Below are 21,522 nucleotides of genomic sequence, written 5' to 3' on the forward strand. Positions count from 1 at the left end.
TGCCAAAATCAAAGAGAGGCCTGACACAGCGCTGCTGTCACCCAGGCCACGTTTCATCTGGGGCTACAGTCTGCAAGAGCTGCTTACTTAGCCACAGCTAGTCTCTCTGGACCAATGGGTTTCAAAGGGTCGTCTCTGGCCCGGCAGCATCAGCATCCCCTGGGAATGTTTGAGAAATGTAAGCTCTCAGGTGCGCTCAGATCTAAGGAATCTAAGGCTCCGGAGGTGGGGCCCCGGCAATCTGTGCATTCTGATGCACCATAACGTTTGAGAATTATTGCTCTGGCTTACAGGTTTAAGTAATTACCCTGTTTTTACAAGAGATTTCTGGAACAATTCCATCCTGGCTCACATCCTCATTCACCTCAACCATCATCAGAAGTCCAAGGCTTCTGGATGGCTCACCCGTACAGCTCTGCACAGCCGCTCTTCTGGTCCCATCTCTGGCTCTCCCTTGCCCTCCTAAGCCCTCACGGTCATGAGTTACCCTCAGTAACCTCCTCTATATACTCACTCTCTTCTCTGTGATGCTCCCTTCACCTTTTTGCTCTAAAGGAAACCTGACTGCTCCTGAGAGCACTGCTGCTTCTTCAGTAGGAGCTTTCCTCCTTCCATTACATACCTCAGGCAGTTGCAAGCATCCTCCCTACTCCACACTACCATCTCATGTTGAACCTCACAGGTATCCTCCTCACTTTCCAAGACGACTTCTACCCTCCGTCCAAACTGGAGATCCTTTGAAACAGGTGTCGTCTGCCTACCTCCTCAAGTCTTAGCACAGGGCTCCCTGTCTTCATCTCCTTTATTAGTTTTGTCATTCTTGACGATCTCAACATCCACGCAGATGATTCATTAACTACTCTGGCCTCCTAGTTGCTGGTACTGTTCTAATGTGTTTAAGCGCCCACTATATTTTTTCACAACTTCACTGAAGCCACTGACCTAGCACTGTATCCCAGCACCGTCATCACCAATCACCACACCGTCTCCAAAATCTCAAGCGTCTCAAGCATTCTCCTCTTACACCATCAGGTTTGCCTGCTCTAGGAGTTTTCCCACACTAGCATTTCTCCAGCCTCCTTCAGATCTCTAATCTACAGGTCGATCCTATTGCTTTTTGACCACACTACTCCTCTCCTCCTCATGTTCTTAATTCCCTCCTAAGCCAGTTTAGGTTCTAGGGTCCAACACTATACGTAATCCTTTTCAAAAAGTCTTAGTTCCTTTGCCCCCTTTTCCTTTAGTCTAACTCACCTAGTAAAATCTCAATTCCTGGTTAAATCCAAGTTTTGCATCTAAACAACAGAAGATTGCTGGATAAAAATCACACAACTGACTTACCACCACTCACTCAAGTTTATGACCACAGATTTTAAGCGTCCTACACCTCTCTAGTAAGTTCACTTCCCATTTTTTTGAGATGACTACTATTTCACACCTTGTCCTCTCTCCTCAAATCTGCGACACTTCTTCTCCACTCCCTGCACTAACACTTTCAGCTACGTTCATCTTACACGTTATAAAGAAAGAGGACACGCGCAGAGAACTCCCTCTTCTGCCTGAAACCAACGCCACCAGCCTCTCTGGCTCTAAACCCACACACTCCGCCCTCCTTCCTATTAAAAAGAAAAAAAACTGCTTCTGGCCAATCCCTCTCTGTATGCTGGATATAACAGACTTTGCTCCTGCAATTAGCCTCTTTCTTTTCAGCACCCTCAATTCTTCCCCTACTGGATCTTTCCTAGTGAAAAAAGACATGTCTTGATATCACCTATCTTTTAAAAATTGTCTCTTGAATACACATGCCCATCTAGTAACTGCCCCAATTCTTTGCTCCACCCCACAACTACACAATATTTCACTGTCTCAACATCTTCACCTACCAGTTAACAACTCAACCCTTTCCAATTGGCTTTTTTATCCCCATCATTCCAACTCAAACAGCTCTTACTGAGTTCACCAATGACTAACATCCTACCAAGGCCAATGACCAATTATTTGGTTTTAAGTAATCCAAACCCAACAACTTCTTCCCCAGAGTCTGTGATATCACATACTTGCCTTGTTTCCCTCCTACCTTACCCAATTCCAGTATCCTTTAGACCTCCAGTGAGATGCCTCAGGGCTTCTACCTCAGCCTTATTCTCCAGTTACATTTTCTCCCAAGGCTTTAAATATGCACTGATGAATCTCAACCTTATACCTTCAACTCACATCTCTCTTCTGTGCTCCAGGCTCATATCAAGTTGCCACTGAACTTCTCCACTTGGATATCTACTAGACGTTTCAGACTAGACAAGTCCAAACCATAAATATTGTTTTTTCCTGTGTACTCTCTGTTCTGTTGCAAGGAAATGCCCCCTCCATCCTAATTCCTCACACCAAAAGCTGAATAACCCAGATTTCTCTTTCATCTCACCACACACACAAGCCATCTTTAATCTTATCAAATTGCCTTCCAGAGTCTAAGCCATCACCTCTTGCTTCTTGACCTCCCCTATCACTTTTAGTAAAGCAAGTCAACTCTCCTGCTGAAAATCTCCCAATACCTTCCCATTTTTAACCAGAACAAAATTCAGATCTCTACCACGGGACATGATCTGACCCTCACCTAGCTCTCCAGTCTTATCTTCCCACGTTCTTTTTGTTCTCTACATTCCAACCACACCCCGCGCTCCCCCCCGCCCCACCCCCGCCACTTTCTGTCCTTTGAATGCCCCCAAACTCACTCCTATCTGAGGACTCTATTTGCTACTCCTTCTGCTTATAATGCTTTCCTCCCGTAGTTTGACAAGATGGTGTTTCTTATCATTTAGGCCTTTTCCACCCTAGCTAAAGCATTCACGGTCATATTACCTGTTCTCTATAGCACTTATTAATTTCTGAATTTATTTTGTTTGCTTACATGTTTATAACTTTCTTTTTCCAGTTACAGAATACAAACTCTATGGAAAAGAACTGTGTCTCGTTCATGCTCTTTCCCCACCTCTTAGAAAGTGATCAGCACACAGTCATCATCAATAAATGTGTTAACTGCTGAGTCTCATTAATATAATCATTTATTTAGCCCCTTACAGTTTCCTGAGCTTTAAAAATATGCATGAGGGACTTCGCTGGTGGTGCAGTGGTTAAGAATCCGCTTGCCAATGCAGGGGTCACAGGTTTGAGTACTGGTCCGGGGAGATCCCATATGCTGTGGAGCAACTAAGCCCGTGCACCACAACTACTGAGCCTGCGCTCTAGAGCCCGGGAGCCACAACTACTGAGCCTGCGTTCCACAACTACTGAAGCCCGCGCGCCTAGAGCCTGTGCTCTGCAATGAGAAGCCACCGCAATGAGAAGCCCACACACCACAATGAAGAGTAGCCCCCACTCACCACAACTAGAGAAAGCCCACGTGCAGCAACGAAGACCCAACGCAGCCAAAAATAAATAAATAAAATTTTTAAAAATAAATAAATTTATAAAAATATGCATCAAACCAATTTCACTCAAAGTATAAATATAAATTCTGCAATAATAATAGAAGCCTCTTGTCATCTTTCTATATACAAATCTGATCACACCTGATCCTGCTTAAAATCCATCAACAGCTCCTTGTTGGAATAAACAAACATTTTAATTCAGATAATCTAGGCTCTAAAAGTTTTAATTTTCATCCATCACTATTCCACTCACCCCACACATACAAGCCACATGGAATTATATATGGTTCACAACATATATACTATCTCACCAATCTATCCCTTTTTGGGAAAGCAATGACCCTTTCCATGCCTCACCCACTCAGCCTGTCTATCTCCTCCTCTGTAAAGACTCCTTTGAACTCCTAGATGCTGTAAGCTCTTCTGCCCTCTATCTGCTTTGCCTCCTGTTAAATAGGAGAGTTCTCCCTACTCCTAAAGCTAATCTCATCTTCTCAAAGCATAAGAGCAATCCTTTCTCTTCTCTCAAATACTCCACTTCTCCTTCTCAAATGAATTTGTTCGGCTAGCTTTTAAACATGACCAAGCCTCTTTTATTTAAAATAAAACAAATAAACCTTTCTCTGCCGCACATACTCTTCTAGCTACCCTCTGCATCCCTTCAGAGTCAGTCAAACTTTTCCAATAACTGTCTATTTCTATCACTATTTCTATCCCCATTTCCTTCTCCCATCCCCCCTCCACCCCCAAACTCCTGAACTGACTCCATTCTCAGGATTCCGCCTTCATTAGTCCATCAAAACAACCCTTGCAAAGGTCATCAATGACCTCCACGTTGCTAAACCCATGGACATATTTCAGTTCTCTCTTCCTGCCACTCTTTTATCTTAGTTTCCTAATATCCTGGTTTTCCTTCTGAAGAACAAGCTCTCTGGAATCTTGTTCCCTGCCTTCTTTGAGGGCTCATCTCCTCTCCGAGGCAGGCATCAACTTCTCTCCTCGCTCTACATTTTCTCCCTAGGCCAGTCTCATCTCAAGCCACTGACTTTCAACATCATCAAACGTGCCCACAGCTTCAATTACTATTGCGTGCAGGTTTCTCACAAATTTATAGTTTAATCCTCTATCTTTCCTTGTATTTCTAGACCTAGGTAGTCAACTATCTAAGCAGTATTTCCCCTTGAACATCTCAAAGTTACCTAAAAGTACTAAATCCAAAATCAAACTCATGATACCCTTCCTCTTCCGCCTACAAAAACGCTTGGACCTCTTCCAAATCACAACCCCATGCTGCCGACCGTACCTTCGGCATCTCTCTCAGGCAGTTCTGCTTCCTCCAGCACACGCTATCACTACCATTCTCCGTCCCTTGGACTATTACTCAGCCACCACCTAACTTCTCTCTGTACTCTTACTCCTCTCTAATCTGTGTATATTTTTTTAAAAACAAATCTAATTATAAACTCCACTTCAGCTTACTCCCAATCCTACTTAAAGTCTTTTAATGGCTTTTCACTGCCAAGTATCTATTCACAGTATCTGGCCTCCAATGTTAGCTGAACTGAACTATGTCTACATTTCGTGATAACTCAATTTACTATTAAGTCTAGTTCTCTAAATACATAAACCAATTAGGATGACAAAATAGGGATTAAAAAGTGAGCATTTAAAAATTAGGCTGACTACAACCTGAATAACAAATAACAACCTTAATAGCCACTGTTATTATTATCATTATGTTACATCTGCTTAGCACAAAACAGCTTCCAAAAATAGATGATTTCGATACTCTGTTAGGTATTAGTAGTCCATTTTAAAGATTAAAAAACCAATGGTGGAAAGGCTATACACTAACAAAGAGCACCACTGAGACCCAACACTGCTGTCTCTTGACTCACGGTCCATGATTTCCATGTTCTGTGATAAAGCCATCACTTTCTGACTACTTCGTTTCTAAAACGGCTGACACACATTTTTCTAAGATTACTCCATTAATGCTCTCAAGAACTATCACATACTTTTCACAACTTGGAAAATCAAGGTACATACAATTAAGTAATGTGTCTCAAGTAATTAATGGATATGGAAAAAGAATTCAGGTTACCTTATTTTCATTTCTCTACTCCAGCCTGTATCAGGCTGAATGGTAGCAGTGATAAACCAGACACTACTGAACAAATAAAAGAAGATGTGAAGTGTGATGTAGGAAGCTCTGAGGCCAGACAGACCAGGGTTCAAATCCTACCTCTGCCAATTCTAAAATGTGTGACTTTAGCAAGTTACTGAAGTTTCTACTTTCTCCTCTGTAAAATGAAGATAACAGCTAATTCTCACAGGTGTTGAGGACTGAAGTATATGTCTAACATATATGTTATCACTCAATGAACAATTTAAAAGAAACAAAATAAAAATATCAGCTTCTCCCAAAAGAAGATAATGTAAATAAATAAATAAATATTATACTCCAATGAAGATGTTAAAAAATAATAGTAAATAAATAAATAAGAGCCATAGAGTTTTAAAAAAATATGCACTTGAGTTTCCAGCCCTGCCTCTTTCTTGGTCTCTTTCCTAACTCATACAATACAGATAATGATTCCGGGCCCTTAGCACTGCTGTGAGGACGAAATAAGATGACATATAAAAAGCACTTTCTTAACCGGATAGCATCAATCAAAAATCATTATTATCTGTGTACATACACTGACTACCACTGTGTTATAAATTCTTTAAGGGCATGAAGATCTTTAATCATCTTTGTATTTGTAACAGCTAGTAGCATAGACCTCTGCTCACTATAAGCATTCATTAAATGTTGGCTGAACTGATTTACTGAGAAGACAGGACTGAAATATGACAAAACAACAGTTCAAAGTGAAATACAGAAGTTCATCCATATAGAATATGAGTAAGGGAGAGCCTGAGACCAGTCTAGCTAAGATCAACTCAGACGGGGAGAACACATCTTGACTTCTGGGAATTTAACCAAGTGGTCTATAATTTGGTTTCCTGGACATAAATTGTGTAATTATCAAACAAGTAAGTTCCCTCAGTACAGGAATCGTATGTCTCCCTCCGTCTTCCTTGCCTCTGCCCCCCACTCTCTCTCTCTGCCGCCCTCCCTGTTTTGGACATTGAAGAGGAAATGGGGAGAATAAATGGCATAGCAAATGCTTAGTAGTACTGCACCCCTCCAAAAAAAAAAGGTTTAGAAAAAATAATGGGGACGTTCTCCACCAGGAGGCAACTTTAACGAGCGTTCTCTAGTCACAAGTACTTAAAATACTGATTAACGGGAGACATTTCACGTAAAACTACTTTGTATTTATCAAAGTTCTCTCTGCATGAATTCAAAGGCATCCTTCACATGCTAGAGAAAATGCTCTGGGGTAGTGAGTGGTCTGCTGAACGTTCAAACCAAACAGCTGGCTCGCACTGGCTATTTACTGAGCATCTACTACGTGCCATACATCATGCTAAGCACATTTCATAGATTATCTCAAATGTTTACAACAATCCTGGGTAACAGGCATTATTTCCCCTATGTGATGAATGAAGAAACTGAGGTTCAGAGAGGTTAGGTGACTTGTTCATGGCCAAACAATTGGAAGTGAGAGGTGGCGTTTAGACCTAGTAAAGTCTCTAAAACCCATATTCTTGGCACCGTATCATGCTGCCCCCAATGCTAGCAATTTTACTATAAAGGAGGGTGACTCAACAGGGAAGTGGGGAGGAGATCTGACCAAAAAAGGCATGTATACAGCACAAGACGGCATTCTACACAGCACAAGACGGCATTCTATCTCAGAGTTCTAGATGCACAGAAGCAAATTAATGAGCCGTGTCCAACTACACAACCCAAATGCCTGGATGAGCTGTAACTTCTACTTTTCAGCTCTGCAGGTTCTAAGAATGTCCACACTGCTCAGAGGTATTGACAACAAAATACAGGTCAGCAGTTTTTCTAGAATGCTTAGAACAGTACCTTTAGGTCACTGCTGGTACCAAACCAAGCAGGCAATGGAGGTGATATATGCTTCACAGTTGTCTCATGCTTTCCAGACACTAACATTTCCTGCACAACTGGGTGTCTTCCTGGCACACAAAGTGCTACACAAAATTCACTTCCCAGAACTTTAGAATTAGAATAGATATCTTATAGATGCGGAAACTGTGGTCAGAAGACTCAAATGATTGTCCAGTGTCACCTGGCTGGGTACTGGCCTCGATAAAATTCTGACCTCCTATTCCTCGTCCAGTAAGTTTTCTCCACAGTAGCCCCTCAGTGCCTCCCACTTAATGCTTGACTACCTTGATTTCCTTCTCTAAGGAAATGACCTCGATGTCATGCAGCTATGGCTCCTTCTGGACATTTTCACTGAATCCAGCAAATGTTTGAGGCACTGGGCCAGATGATGCAGATCGTGAAGAGATAGAGCTGATACGTTTTTTTCCCTCTACACAGTGCTACCCCATCATTCAGGTGTCATGGCACACATAGGAAATGGTAGTATTTTTATGGCACAAAGTGGCAAACTAGAGCACACATGGACCAAGTGACCTGGGGATCCTGGGCCCCTCCTGGCTGCTCCCAGGGTTGAGGGGAACAGTTACCTTGGCGTACATGTGTCTCAACCCAGCATGTGGTACTCTGGCTGGAAAGCTCTGTTCTGGGGCTAACAAGCCAAGGGGATTGAGACAAATTTACAAATAACTGTAATACAAGCACAAAGGAAATAACTGAGGAGACTGTCACTGTCTGCTCTCACCAAACATAAATGAGTGGAAACGAGACTAATTCAACTCGCTTCCTTTTATAATTTCTTTTCCAAACAAATCAAAAGACAGAATAACCCATCCTCTGGTTAACAGGTAGTTCATCAGTCCCACCGATGAGGCTGCCAAGACCCTAGACACAGATGCCTCATTCAGAGATGAAAACTACTTAAAGGACATAAGTGTGTCAGAAAAGTTCTTTGACTTCTTCCAAATACTACAAAAATAAATCAACAGAGGGGAGTAAATCAGATTTCAAGGTCATATTCAGATACGAAGGGGGAAGCAGGAAAAGCAGCCCCTACACACACACAAGCTCCATTTCCATAAACCTAGTTAAAATTTTGCCGTCTGATATTTATAAATCTAGTCTGCCTGAGCCAAGTAGGTTTCTGCGATTCCAGGCATCTAGGCTGAAGGGCAAAGGGCAAAGTGAAACCTTCAAAAGCTGGCTAGTAGCCAAGGGCATCACATCTAGGAGGCTCCCTTAGCAACACACAACAACTGCCTTCTCAAGGGAAGACACTGCCATCTTTGCAAGGGACTATAGATGTTGTTTTCACAACTAACTGCAGGGGTTTTTTCCCCCTGTATTATTTTCCCTGTCATTCTCCTAAAAGTTACCACATTTCATAATTTAAAAGTCTCTCTAGTCCCAGTATGTTTCCCTCCATCCCAAATTACAACACCAGAGTTAACAATAAATTAAAATAATGTACGGTATTAAGTTCCTGGCAAATATAAGATGCTTTATAATGTTTGGTTATTAACTACTATTCTAGCTGCTACAGACGTGGTTCCTAACCACGGGCAAGTCACTATTTGTGACTTAATTACTTCCCTCATAAAATTTTAATAACAACAGTGACCTACTTCACAAGACTATTGTGAAGGACAACAAAAATTATTAGACAAAAACTTTCAAAGGCTAATTCCTAATTAAGAATCATACCACCTACTGGCTCTCAATATCTAAAGAGAAGCTTTGCTATCAAGGTCAGTGTCCCCCAAACAAAACACAGCCGGGCCCTGACCTACCAGGAAGACTGCAGCTCCTGGAGGACCGGCTAACTTCCCCTGCCCCATGTGCCTTCCCCAGACCTCCCACGCCCGGGGAACGGCACTGCACTGGGAGCTCAGCCCTGGTGCCTGTCTAACAAGGTACACAACATTCTTAAAAAAAAAAAAAAAAACCACAACCCAATGTCACAATCACGGCTAGGCTTTAAAACCCTCACACCTGTGAGGAGAAGGGGCTGTGGCAGCCCGTGCTCCGTGGGGAAGGCCATTTGTGCAGGAGCAGAATCTCGCAGCTTTCCACTCCTTATATGTGCAAGTGCAAGCCCTCACCCGCAGCCCTCTGTACTCACCCAGAGGTACATCATGTCAGACCGGGCTGCTCAAACTCAGCGGCCAGTTGATCCTGGACTGCAAAAAGGCCCTTCAGTGGACTGTAGGAAAGGAGGTGCCAGAATGGGGGGCCGAAGTTTGGGGTGGGGAGAACCCCCCCCCAATCACTTGAGTTTAAAAATCTAAAACCGACCCGTCTCCTCCCCCCTCCTCCCTCCTCTCCAGCTGACTTGTTCTGTTGTTCTCTCTCCTCCCTCTCACCCTCCCTCTCTCTCTCTGGGAGTTCCCAGCCCCGTGTGTCTGAACCCGAGTGTACAGCACACTCGCTCTGTATTTGCCTTCAGGGAATCTTTCTCTGTCATTCTACTTCTAGAAACACAATCATCACTCACAGAGATTATTGCAAAAGGCGGGGATGGGCCGGGTTAGTAATAAACCACCGGCACAAGCTTCTAGTAGCTAGACATCAACTAGTGTAAGACTGGTTCTTTAAATATGAATGAAGCAATCAAAAAAACTCTGTCCTCCAAGATCAAGGGGAGTGAGCCAAGACTCCCCTCTGCCCCAGTTCTTCTGGAGCCCCTTGCAGAAGCCAAGCGTGATTCCCTCCCTGCCAGGTCAGCCTTATGCCACTATTCTATAATCATTCACTAACATTCTACCGATCATAATTCTGAATCTTAGATTTTAAAACATAGGAAAAATTATATATAAGCTTGAATAGGTTTTCATCTTTTGTATTACTCCCACCCTAGTTCAAATCAATAGAGCCTCCCCTCTAAAGAGAGGAAGAAACAAGGAGTTTAGAATCAAGTGGATTTTGAGCCCTACCACGTTGTAGATTCTTTACTAGGCATGGGTATGGGGCAGTGTACGAAGCCTGGGTTTGAAATCTGGGTCTATAATTACTATCACCGTGGCCTGGGGAAAGTTATTTAATCTGTCTAGGCCTCTGTTTCCTCAAGCAAAAACTGGGTATAACACTCCTTTCCGAGTTGCTGCAGTTAGATCGAATGGTATCACTATGTAAACTATCTGCCATGTCCCTGGTGACCATGATTTCTAATTTAGTTCAGTTCAAACATTTACTAAGTTCCTCCTATATGCCAGGCATATTTTTGTCCATTATGTTCAATGGTGAACAACAAGAATTATCTAATCATCTGTCCTAGTGGTTGTTATTCAGAAAATAACTGACTTCTCGTCCATATGCCAATGCCATGCTCTTTCCTTACTTCCCTACCCATTTTTCCACGTTCAAATCCCAAACCCACCCCAGCTGTAAGTGATCGCTCCCCCTCTGTAAGCCTGGTGTTTGTAACGTGGCATTCACCACTCCTGCCAGTGACTGTTACAGGTACTTACCTGTACCTACCAATCTTACCCCATTTATTCACATTTTTTCAGGGCAGGGGTCATCTCTTTTGAGCCATGGAGTCTTTTGCACAGTACCTAACACACAGTAGGTGCACAATACGTTCTCAGAGGATTGTGTGTTTTGAGGAATATTTTATTCCTTTAACTTGATAAAGGAAAAACAAAATAAAAACAAAAACAAGAGGCCTTCCACCTTCCAGCTGCCTCAAGGTTCTGTTCCCCTCGGACATGCTGAAACAGCTCTCTCCTGCTCACAAGATATCCAAGTTAGGTCTGCGAGTCTCACATTCAAGGCAGGCCCGGCGCAGGTACGAGGTACCTTCCCTCTCCCTACCTGACACTTCGGGCTGTAGAGAGAGCTCTGTCTCCTGCTATGGTGGGGAGTCTTTTTCTCTCACAGTAGAAGCGAAGTCATGGTTCCGAAGTCATGTTTCCTTTTCTTCCGCACTAAACGCGTGCCTTCGGCAAGAGAGCTCAGCCCTCTTCCCTCCTCCCGCCTCAAACTCCCACAGGTTTACACTGAGGAGAGGTGGGGCAAGTATTCTTCTCAGCCTCACCCAAACCTTTTCTTTCCTATATGCAGAACTTCTTTGCTTCCTCTGAAGTCAGGATTACCTCAGTTCCAGTACAAAAGAGGAGTAAGAACTTCCATGTCTAAAACGGAGACAGACTTTTTTCTAAAATGGGAAAACAAATCTCGGCTTTCTATAAACTGTAACTTAGTGTCTGTTATATAAGCAACTTTTACATGTAACTTTCCCCTCTAGTCTCGTAGCCCATGCCCTAAATCTTAAGTCACCAGGCTTTCCTATATTCCGTTCTAAACAACTGTATCAAAATCACACTGTGAAGAGATTATGTCCTTTCGAACTCTTTGAAGACACAAAACTGTATGGTGCTGTGGGCCCAGGTTTGATCCCTGGTCGGGGAACTAAGATCCCACAAGCTGTGTGGCATGGCCAAGGAAGTGGGGGAGAGGAAGGAGACACAAAATTGTTAATACTCATTCATTCTTTTTTTTTTTTTTTGCTGTACGCGGGCCTCTCACTGTTGTGGCCTCTCCTGTGGCAGAGCACAGGCTCCGGGATCTTCCCAAGACCGGGGAACGAACCTGTGTCCCCTGCATCGGCAGGCGGACTCTCAACCACTGCACCACCAGGGGAGCCCCATTCTTAACTAAGTACCAAAAACAAAACAAAAAAAAACCAATAAAATTTCATATATTGTCACTTTATGGTGTTATCTTTTAATCAAATTTAGGATGGGATAATGATACCGCTGTTCTCCTGGAGCAAAGCAGGAGAAAAATACATACAGAAACAAGATCCTTGAAAGGAAATTTAAGAAGTTTAAATATGTCACAAAAACTCTGAAAACTACCTGCAAAACTCCCATGAGTGGAATCTTTGTAAACTTCTTTGGAAACACAGGGAGTTCATAAATTTCTACTGTCAACGCATCTTTTCCTTTTCTGATCATAATCTTAAGAATCGGGTGAACACTCTGCTCTATATGTTTTCTTCACTCAAAAAACAAAAAACTTCAAAATCCCACAGGCAAGCTAAGTGGATCTTTTAAATTCATGCTCCTGCATGTCTACATTTCCCTAACCTTAAAAAAAAGAAAGGAAGAAAAAGAAACAAGGAGGTAGGAGAAAACAAAATTCTTTCAAATCAAGTCAAATAAGGAAGGCTCTGCTTTGTCGCTATGCAGGATCCAGATGAAGAGACACAAAGGTATAACAAATGCACTCGAGGAAGACCCTCTGAATAGGATCCCAGTCTTACACACAGTATTAGGACGCACACATGCTTCCTTCTATCAGGAGAACACTTTATAAGGCCGCTTAACGGTTCTTTGAAACTTATTAGCCTCTATATTAGTTCAGAGGAGGGAACATGTGAACTGGGGCATCAGAGAATAAACTCTTCTTGGGAGGGCCCACAGAAGAAGTCTCGCCTGCTTGCTCCTGAGAAAGAAAAATCAGATTATCTGGGATAGCAATATGGGTGCCGCCAGTAATTCTAACCTGAGAATGCATCCTGAATTCCTGCTTCTCAAAGCACTGGGTGTTGTAATGTGAAGAGTCTGGTGGGCAGAAAGGGTTTGAAGCCACATTTTTGATTCTCTGCCTCAAAGTCTAACAATTGAAGAGGCTGCATGTTTTATGCCAGTTTCTCTGTGGGTGTAAAAGGCTGGTGGGGAAAGTTTGTACATCTGGGGAGCCAACACAATTTTGCAAAAATATTCCTGAGAAATCAGGCACTGCAAATTTTTCAAAAGAAATGCGAGGCAACCCTCTCTACATAATTTCTACTCCTTTCACTTTCAGGACTGTTAGAGACAACACAGACTCACCACAGCAATGAGCTATAGAAACGGACCATATGAAGTCCAACTGAATTTGACGCAAAAAGAAAAAAAAAGTTGAAAGAATGGGGCTCTTTTAACCTCATTTCCTCTCAGCTTAAAATAGCAAGGATTCCCACAGGGCAGTTCTCTAATAGAATCTTGCTCCTCAAAATGTGACCCACGGACCAGCAGCAGCCGCAGCAGCGTCAACTGGGAGCCTCCTAGATAAGGAAGAATCTCAGGCCCCGTCCAAGACTTACAGAGTTAAAATCCACATTATGACAAAAGCCAGAGATGGGTCACAGCACACTGACGTCTGAGAAGCCAGTCTAGATAGAGCACTGTCCTCACGTAGCAGCACAGACTCATGCAAGACACGGGTAGATGCTGTTGTAGCTTTCCAGTTAGGGCATCTAAACCACTCTGGAACACTAACCAACAGTGAGCATTCCCACGCTGCGCGCTGACTTCAATATAATACCACCACCGGCTACTGTTTACTGAGGACACGCTACGTGCCACGACTCTGCGTGCGTTATCTCGCTGCATCTTCACAATATCTCTGTAAGGGAGGCCCTACTTTAGCTTTTTCACACATAGAAGAGAATTGGGGATCCAAGTGGCTCAACACCTTGCTCATGGTCTGACGGCTAGTGAGTAAAGGAGCCACAAGTGAAACATAAATTTGTAATACTCCAAGATCGGTCCTACATCACACTTTTCCACTGATAAAATCAAATCAAGACTGCCAAGATCACTGGAAAATTCCCACCGGGTATAACCTTGCACTCCACCTCTGCCCGTTACCAAGACTTCAAACAACAAATGATGGAGATGAGGTTTGGAACTCAGTGTACCCACACTGTACGTGAGTTTCCAAAGGCTGTGGCTCTGGTCAAGCGCTGCTGCTATGACAGACGTCACTAAGAGAAGGATTCTGGAAACCTCTTATGAACTGTGGTTACCTTCTACGATGTCTACAGCGAGCTGTAGACACACACACGGAGAAAAGGGTACGTCCCAAAGCTCGGCTCTCGGAAAAGCTGCAGCACGTGGATTTGTCGGAGCTCTGACTCCCAGCTTTAGGGAACCCAGGGCGATCAGCCCTCGAAGAGGAAAACGTATTATCTTAAGAGCTGTGTTCTTCCTCGTTATGCTTCAATCATACACTCAAATAACCTCCCATCCTTCTAACTAACTTGTCCCCGTGTCCCCTCCGCTACAAGCTCTGACCTCATCAAACACCCACCTGCTCATCATCGACCCACCCCAGTCCTGCCTTCCACTCCCTCCTGCGCCCAACTCTGATTCCATGGTCCATGATTCTAATCCCTCCCTTGCAAACATCCTCAATCACTTGTTCTCTCCATCACTGGCATTTAGCAAAACTCCAATCCTGCTTAAGTACAATTATCTGCCCTCTCTGTGCCTGTTCCCAACCCACTAAATGTTGCTGGAGAAAAGCCACATGACCAAGCTGACTGGCTTCACTATATACTCATGATCAGAAGCCTCAAGTGGGCACTTGGCAATGCCAAGCAGTCCTAACAAAGCTGCCCCTGGAAGCTTTCTCATTCTCCAAAATGACTACTTCTTACCTTTCCCTGAAGCCTACTTCATTCTCTCCCCACAACCCAATCGTCAGCTGTTGCTCTCTCCAAGTACTTCACTTTAAAAGAGAAGCATTCAGATAGTCTCTTCTGTGCACCAAATCCACAGTCCTACCTAGAAACGCATGCACTTCCTCCTCCTCACATTCGTTACAATGAAGGAAGCATCCCTTGCGTCAAAGGCCCATTTCACTACTCGTGCTCACACCCCACCCCACCCCCGGGGCCTGTGTAAGGACCATGCTGCTCTGTTCATCACCCCCTCTCTCCTGCCCCATCACTCTCTCGAGACCTTCTCCACTCGTCACTGTCAGGCCAACAATAAACATATGTGCATCGTCAGAAAACCTCCCCTCTGCCCTCACACACTGATGGGGAAAGTGTACGTTGGTAGCACCACTTTGGGAGCCTGGCCACATCTATCAAATTCTGAAATGTGCATGGCCTGTGGCTCAGAAATTCTACCTCCAAGGAACCTATCTTAGAAAATCCCCACAAGTGTAGAAGGAAGTTCACCGTGGCAATCTGTAAGAGCAAAAACTTACAAACATAAATGTCCAATAATAGGGAAGTAACTAAATGAATCAAGGTTTCAAAAAAATCGTCCTTGGACACCTCACCTCCCTCCAGCCACTCTCTCCATTTCCCTGCTCACCACTTCACAGTAAATCTTCTCAAAAAAAGAATCTATACCCGTTTCCACTTCTTCACCTCTCATTTCTTCTTCAGTCTACTCAAAATAAAGTTTCCGAGCCCTCCACTCCATTAAACCAACTGGTCAATGTCAACTACATCCATGCTATTCAATCCAACGGACATTTTGCTGTCCTGAACTTACCTGACCTCTCAGCAAGATTCAACAGCATTGGCAACCTTCTTAAAACACTCTCTCCTTGGGTGATGCAAGAGGGAAGAGATATGGGAACATATGTATATGTATAACTGATTCACTTTGTTGTAAAGGAAAAACTAACAGACTATTGTAAAACAGTTATACTCCAATAAAGATGTTTAAAAAACAAAAACAAAACATGAGGTAATACATTTTGCAGAGCTTTACACATGCACATTGATATAATCATTTGTATTATTAAATATTTCAATATTTATATTATAATATAAAACATTAATTAAACGTACTATGAGTCAAAAAACAAAACAAAAACAAACCAAAAAAAAACCACTCTCGGGCTTCCCTGGTGGCGCAGTGATTGAGAGTCCGCCTGCGGATGCAGGGGACACGGGTTCGTGCCCCGGTCTGGGAGGATCCCACGTGCCGCGGAGCGGCTGGGCCCGTGAGCCATGGCTGCTGAGCCTGTGCGTCCAGAGCCTGTGCTCCGCAACGGGAGAGGCCACAACAGTGAGGCCCGCATACCACAAAAAGAAAAAAAAAAAATAAATAAATAAAAATAAAAATAAAAATAAAAAAATAAAAAAAAATAAAAATAAAAATAAAAACCACTCTCTCCTTCTACCTTCTGAGATACTACAATCCTGGTTTTTTTCCTGTGCATCACTGATTACTTCTTCTCAGTGTCTTTTTTGGCTTTTCCATTAACAGACTGCTGAAAAAGGAAGTGTTCCCTGGGGCTCAATCCTGAGTCACCCTTCTCTCTCTGAGTTGTCCCAACCAATCCCACTGCTTCAAATACCATCAACACGCTAATAATTACCAAATTACATCCTTATCCTAGACCTCTTCTCATGCTGCAGTATGACTACTTAGCTGCCTCCCAAGCATGGCAAACATAACGTTCCCCAAACTGGGCTCCCAATTCACCACCACCACCACTCTTGAAATTGGTATACCCTTGGTGTTCCCTACCTCAATAAGTGGTATTACCTGGCAATTACAAAAGCTAAAGACTCTCCCCTTACCCCTCACCCCTCACATCAAAGCCATCACATGTCCTGTGTGTCTGACTTGTCTTGATCTCCATGCCACCACCTGAACCCACGCTACCGTCACCTCCTTCCGGAACAGCGCGGTAACCCCTCCCCTTCCACTGCCGCTCCCCTCCAGAACACTCATCACACAGCAGCCAGAGGAACTTTCTAATCAGATCGCATCACTCCTTTGATTCTATAGCTTCACATTACACTTAAATTCTTTTTCTATCTGGAGTCCTTATAACGGCCTTTAAGGTGCTACATGATCTATGTGCTAAGTGCCCACTTCTCCAACCTCATTTCATATCATTATATCGCCTTCGATCACTATGCTCTAAATACACTGATCCTGTGTCAGTGCCTCATCTGGAGCAAGTCCACCCCTCTCCCCGGCACCCTTTCAGCCCCTTTATCCCCTGTTCTTGAAATCCCTCCTCATCCTTCCTTCATTCTCTGCAAGGCTGGCTCCTTATCTTTCAGATCTCAGCTTAAATAACACCTCCTCAACTAAAGCTCTCCAGACCACTCTCTCTAGTTGGGGGCCCTTCCCCACAAACCCTTATTCTCTATATTACTGGGCTCTTTATTTTCTTCCTAACAGTTATCAAAATCTATAATTAGTTAACGTATTCATTTGTTTTCTTATTTGTTATACATTTCTCCCTTAGAGAGTAATATTTTGTGTATATCACATACAACTGAGATCTTCTACGATGGGACAGTTTATCCTTTGACTTTTTGCTAGGGAAGGTCAAAGTTATTTGTAGGAGTTTCTGGCACTCAGGCAACTGTCTAACCAAGTCCTATAAATAAAGTTAGAGCGCAACTAATATCACCCTAGTTACCAAAAGGACTCAAAGTTTTATCACAGCTACAAACCATAAACACGTGCCAGCACCAACGGCTTTAGAAGTTACAGTTTGAAATAACCATTATATTAATGAAAAAGCAATTCCAATTTAATCATTTACTTTAAGCTAATTTGAGTATTACATTCCAAACTGCCTTCTTTCCAATACTATAAATGCATTTTGCTCAGTACAATAAAATTATAGCATCCCAATCCAAGCTTCACTATAATCAAGCTCATTGTTAATTATTTATAGTCTAGAACCATACGTCCAACACACTAGCCACTAGTCAGGTGTGGCTATTTGAATTTAATTTTAATTAATTAATGTTAAAATTTCTGTTCCTCAGTCACACCTGCCACATTTCAAGTGCTCAAGAGCCACATGGGCCTAGTAGTTATTATATACTGGACAGAGCAGATATAAAACATCTCCATCATCACAGAAAGATCTCCTAGACAGAGCTGTTCTACAACATGGTAATAACCAGGAAGCAAAAGGCCCTCTAAATACCCAGAATATCAAAATGTTCACGCACTTTCATCAGCAGGAAAGCTCTGCCAGGCCTTCTCTTGAATCTATTTATTTATTTATGTGGTACGCGGGCCTCTCACTGTTGTGGCCTCTCCCGTTGCGGAGCACAGGCTCCGGACGCGCAGGCTCAGCGGCCATGGCTCATGGGCCCAGCCGCTCCGCGGCACGTGGGATCTTCCCGGACCAGGGCACGAACCCGTGTCCCCTGCATCGGCAGGCGGACTCTCAACCACTGTGCCACCAGGGAAGCCCTATTTATTTTTATTTTAGAAATATTTCTGTCCCGGTTATCTGGCTACTTACTCACCGAAATTTTAAAAAGAGAAAAAGGAAAGGGAACTAGGAAGCAGTAGAGAATAAGTACCAGAGGAAAGAGGAATATTATGTGAGAGGCAGTCGCATCAGATGCAAGAGAGACCAAGAGAAAAAAAATCCAAAAAGCAGATTTTATCAAAAAGCAGAAAGATATCAAAATGGGGTCATTTAGTAAGGCAAAACCAGGAAAAGCTCCTGAAATAATCACTCCTTTTTAGTCCTAAACAATAATTGATGTTGACAACTGTGTTAAAACCAGTAAGAAAAGCATAACTGGTAAGAAGAAAATAAACTGTATAGTTAAATAACACATTTTAGAAGGACTTAATTCCAAAATAAGTAAATCTTAAACATCTTGATGCTTAAAGACGGGAAAATCCTCTCAGCTAGTTGGAATACTTGATCACTAAAAATAACTCATTCCTAAAATATTCTGCATAGTCAAATTCAATCCAAGAGTTCAGTTTAACCAATATGAACGAATGCTGCTTGCAGAGCAAGTACAGACATGAGAATAAGACAAGGTTCTTCTGTTAATGAATTATAGTTCATCCAGACAATGGGGCACCACATAGCCTTGGAGGGTGGAGAGGGGAAGAGGAAGCTCTTCAAGCGATAAAAGGAAGGTTCAGAACAATGTATAGCACAGTGCCATTGAATTTTTTTTTTTTTAATGAGGAATTATACACAAAAAGGAAAGCACCCATCGCTTCTAGGGTAAAGACACTGGGGGACTCAAGACAGGAATTGGGGAGCAACTGTTCACTACATGACCATTTGGTACCTTTTGAATACTGAATCATGTAAATGTATTATTTATCCAATAAAAACCTATAAAACCTTAAATTTTAAAAAAGCAAGTTCTCTATACCCAAGAAACATATAATCTAATAGCTTAACCAGGCTTCAAAAAACCAAAGGAGGGCTTCCCTGGTGGCGCAGTGGTGGAGAGTCTGCCTGCCGATACAGGGGACACGGGTTCGGGACACAGGTTCATGTCCCAGTCCGGGAAGATCCCACATGCCGCGGAGCGGCTGGGCCCGTGAGCCATGGCTGCTGAGCCTGCGCGTCCAGAGCCTGTGCTCTGCAACGGGAGAGGCCACAACAGTGACAGGTCCGCATACCGCAAAAAAAAGGAAAAATTACAGTTTTTCCTTCACCAATGACTAGACATCTAATTTTTTTTTAATTAATTTATTTATTTAATTTATTTATTTTTGGCTGCACTGGGTCTTTGTTGCTGTGCACGGGCTTTCTCTAGTTGCAGCGAGCAGGGGCTGCTCTTCGTTGCGGTGCGTGGTCTTCTCATTGCGGTGGCTTCTCTTGTTGCGGAGCACGGGCTCTAGGCACGCGGGCTTCAGTAGTCGTGGCTCACGGGCTCAGTAGTTGTGGCTCGCGAGCTATAGAGCACAGGCTCAGTAGCTGTAGCGCACGGGCTTAGTTGCTCCACGGCATGTGGGATCTTCTCGAACCAGGGAATGAACCTGTGGCCCCTGCATTGGCAGGAGGATTCTTAACCACTGCGCCACCAAGGAAGCCCCAACACCTAAATATTTAACACTTATATTTTATTCTTACTAAAAAGCTCACTGTATGCTATTTGAAATCCCAATAAACTGATTTCAAAAAACTCCAAGTTGATCTTAAAAGGAAATTGCAATGATCCTTATTATCTTGTATTAACTGTTTAAAAAAGTGTTTGGGGGATTCCCTGGCAGTCCAATGGTTAGGACTCCAGGCTTTCACTGCCAAGGGTGCGGGTTCGATTCTTGGTAGGGGAATTAAGATCCCGCAAGCTGCAAGGCACAGCGCTCCCCCGCCCAAAAAAAAAGGTGTTTGCATAAAGGTGTATACATCTAGAAAAAAAATCATTTTATTGGATAATACAGCAAAGATTGGTTGAAAAGCTCCCAAAGAACCTACAAATGGTCTTCTGCGCCATGTGGGAGGCAAGATCAGGTCATTCTGATGGTCCCTGAGGTTGAGAATGCTAGTGGTTTCCCAGCATCCTTTCTTCTTCCTTAGTAACAAAACCCCAGTTTTCATTCTAGGACATTAATATACACACTCTCCAAGAAAGGACTTTATCTCCCAACCTCCATTGTAGCTAGATGTGGCCATACGCTAAGTTCTGGCCAATGAGACATTAGTAGAAATGTTACGTGGGACTTCCTGGAAGTCTTCCTATGTAGGGGAAGGGATCTCTTTTCCTCCTCCAAACCACTCTGTGGAAATGCGGGAATGATGGCCGGAGCCGTAGCAACCATCTGGGCCACATCCTACACACAGAGAAGCAAAGAGCAGTAAGGACCCTGGATCCTTGATAACCACTGAGCACTGCATCAGCCCTGGGCTGCCTACTTCCAGACTTCGTTTCCATAAAGACGAAGCCTTGTTTAAGCCACTCTGGGGCAAGGGGAGGGGAGGGGGGATGGATTCTGTTACATGTAGCGAACTTAATCCTAAGTGATACTTTCAAGAGTCAATTATTTTACTGTAACTTTACAAATCAAAATTCAATGTCACAGAAAGCTCTATACACATAAATAGTGTACAGCCCTCATGACTAAGACAGAGACTGTCAAAGAATCCTGAAATGTCTAGGCTGGAAGCCTAGGCCAAAAAGTCAGCTAGTCTATCCCCCTAATCTGCTATCCCTGACCATTCCACACCAATATGACAGAAATAAAGTTTCAACTTAACGATTCCTGAATTTTAGTAATGAAAAAAGTCATATATATATTATATATATGTGTGTGTGTATATATAATATATATTATATATACATATACAATACATTATATATGTATATATAATATTTATATGTATATACAATATATATTATATATTATATATGTGTGTGTATATATACATATATATAATATATATATATACTCTCATTTGCATCATCTGTAAAATGGAAGTAATGATACAGGGATATCTTCAGACCCCAATACAAGAGTATGTTAGCTATTCTGTAAACAGAGCATGATACACTATCATTACCATTAAAATTACCACTATAACAGCTGATTGGTAAGT

At 42.9% G+C, this 21,522-nt stretch overlaps 1 protein-coding gene across 36 annotated transcripts in view; it reads right to left on the bottom strand.

Moving 5' to 3' along the window:
* Positions 1-21,522, bottom strand: part of RBFOX2 (RNA binding fox-1 homolog 2) — a 262,010-nt gene that overhangs the window by 137,849 nt on the left and 102,639 nt on the right. For 4 of the 36 annotated variants that reach the window (XM_067010110.1, XM_067010111.1, XM_067010101.1 and 1 more), the window contains exon 1: positions 9,572-9,961. The exons of 29 other annotated variants lie outside the window; for them this stretch is intronic. In XM_067010110.1, the coding sequence (XP_066866211.1) occupies positions 9,572-9,586 (15 nt within the window). In that variant the 5' untranslated portion in view covers positions 9,587-9,961. Of the gene's footprint in view, positions 1-9,571; positions 9,962-21,522 lie in introns of those variants that run through there. 3 more of the 36 variants (XM_067010100.1, XM_067010109.1, XM_067010096.1) reach the window with 3 other exon arrangements.

This window comes from Kogia breviceps, chromosome 12 (genome assembly GCF_026419965.1).
Source record: "Kogia breviceps isolate mKogBre1 chromosome 12, mKogBre1 haplotype 1, whole genome shotgun sequence".
Taxonomy (NCBI): Eukaryota; Metazoa; Chordata; class Mammalia; order Artiodactyla; family Physeteridae; genus Kogia; species Kogia breviceps.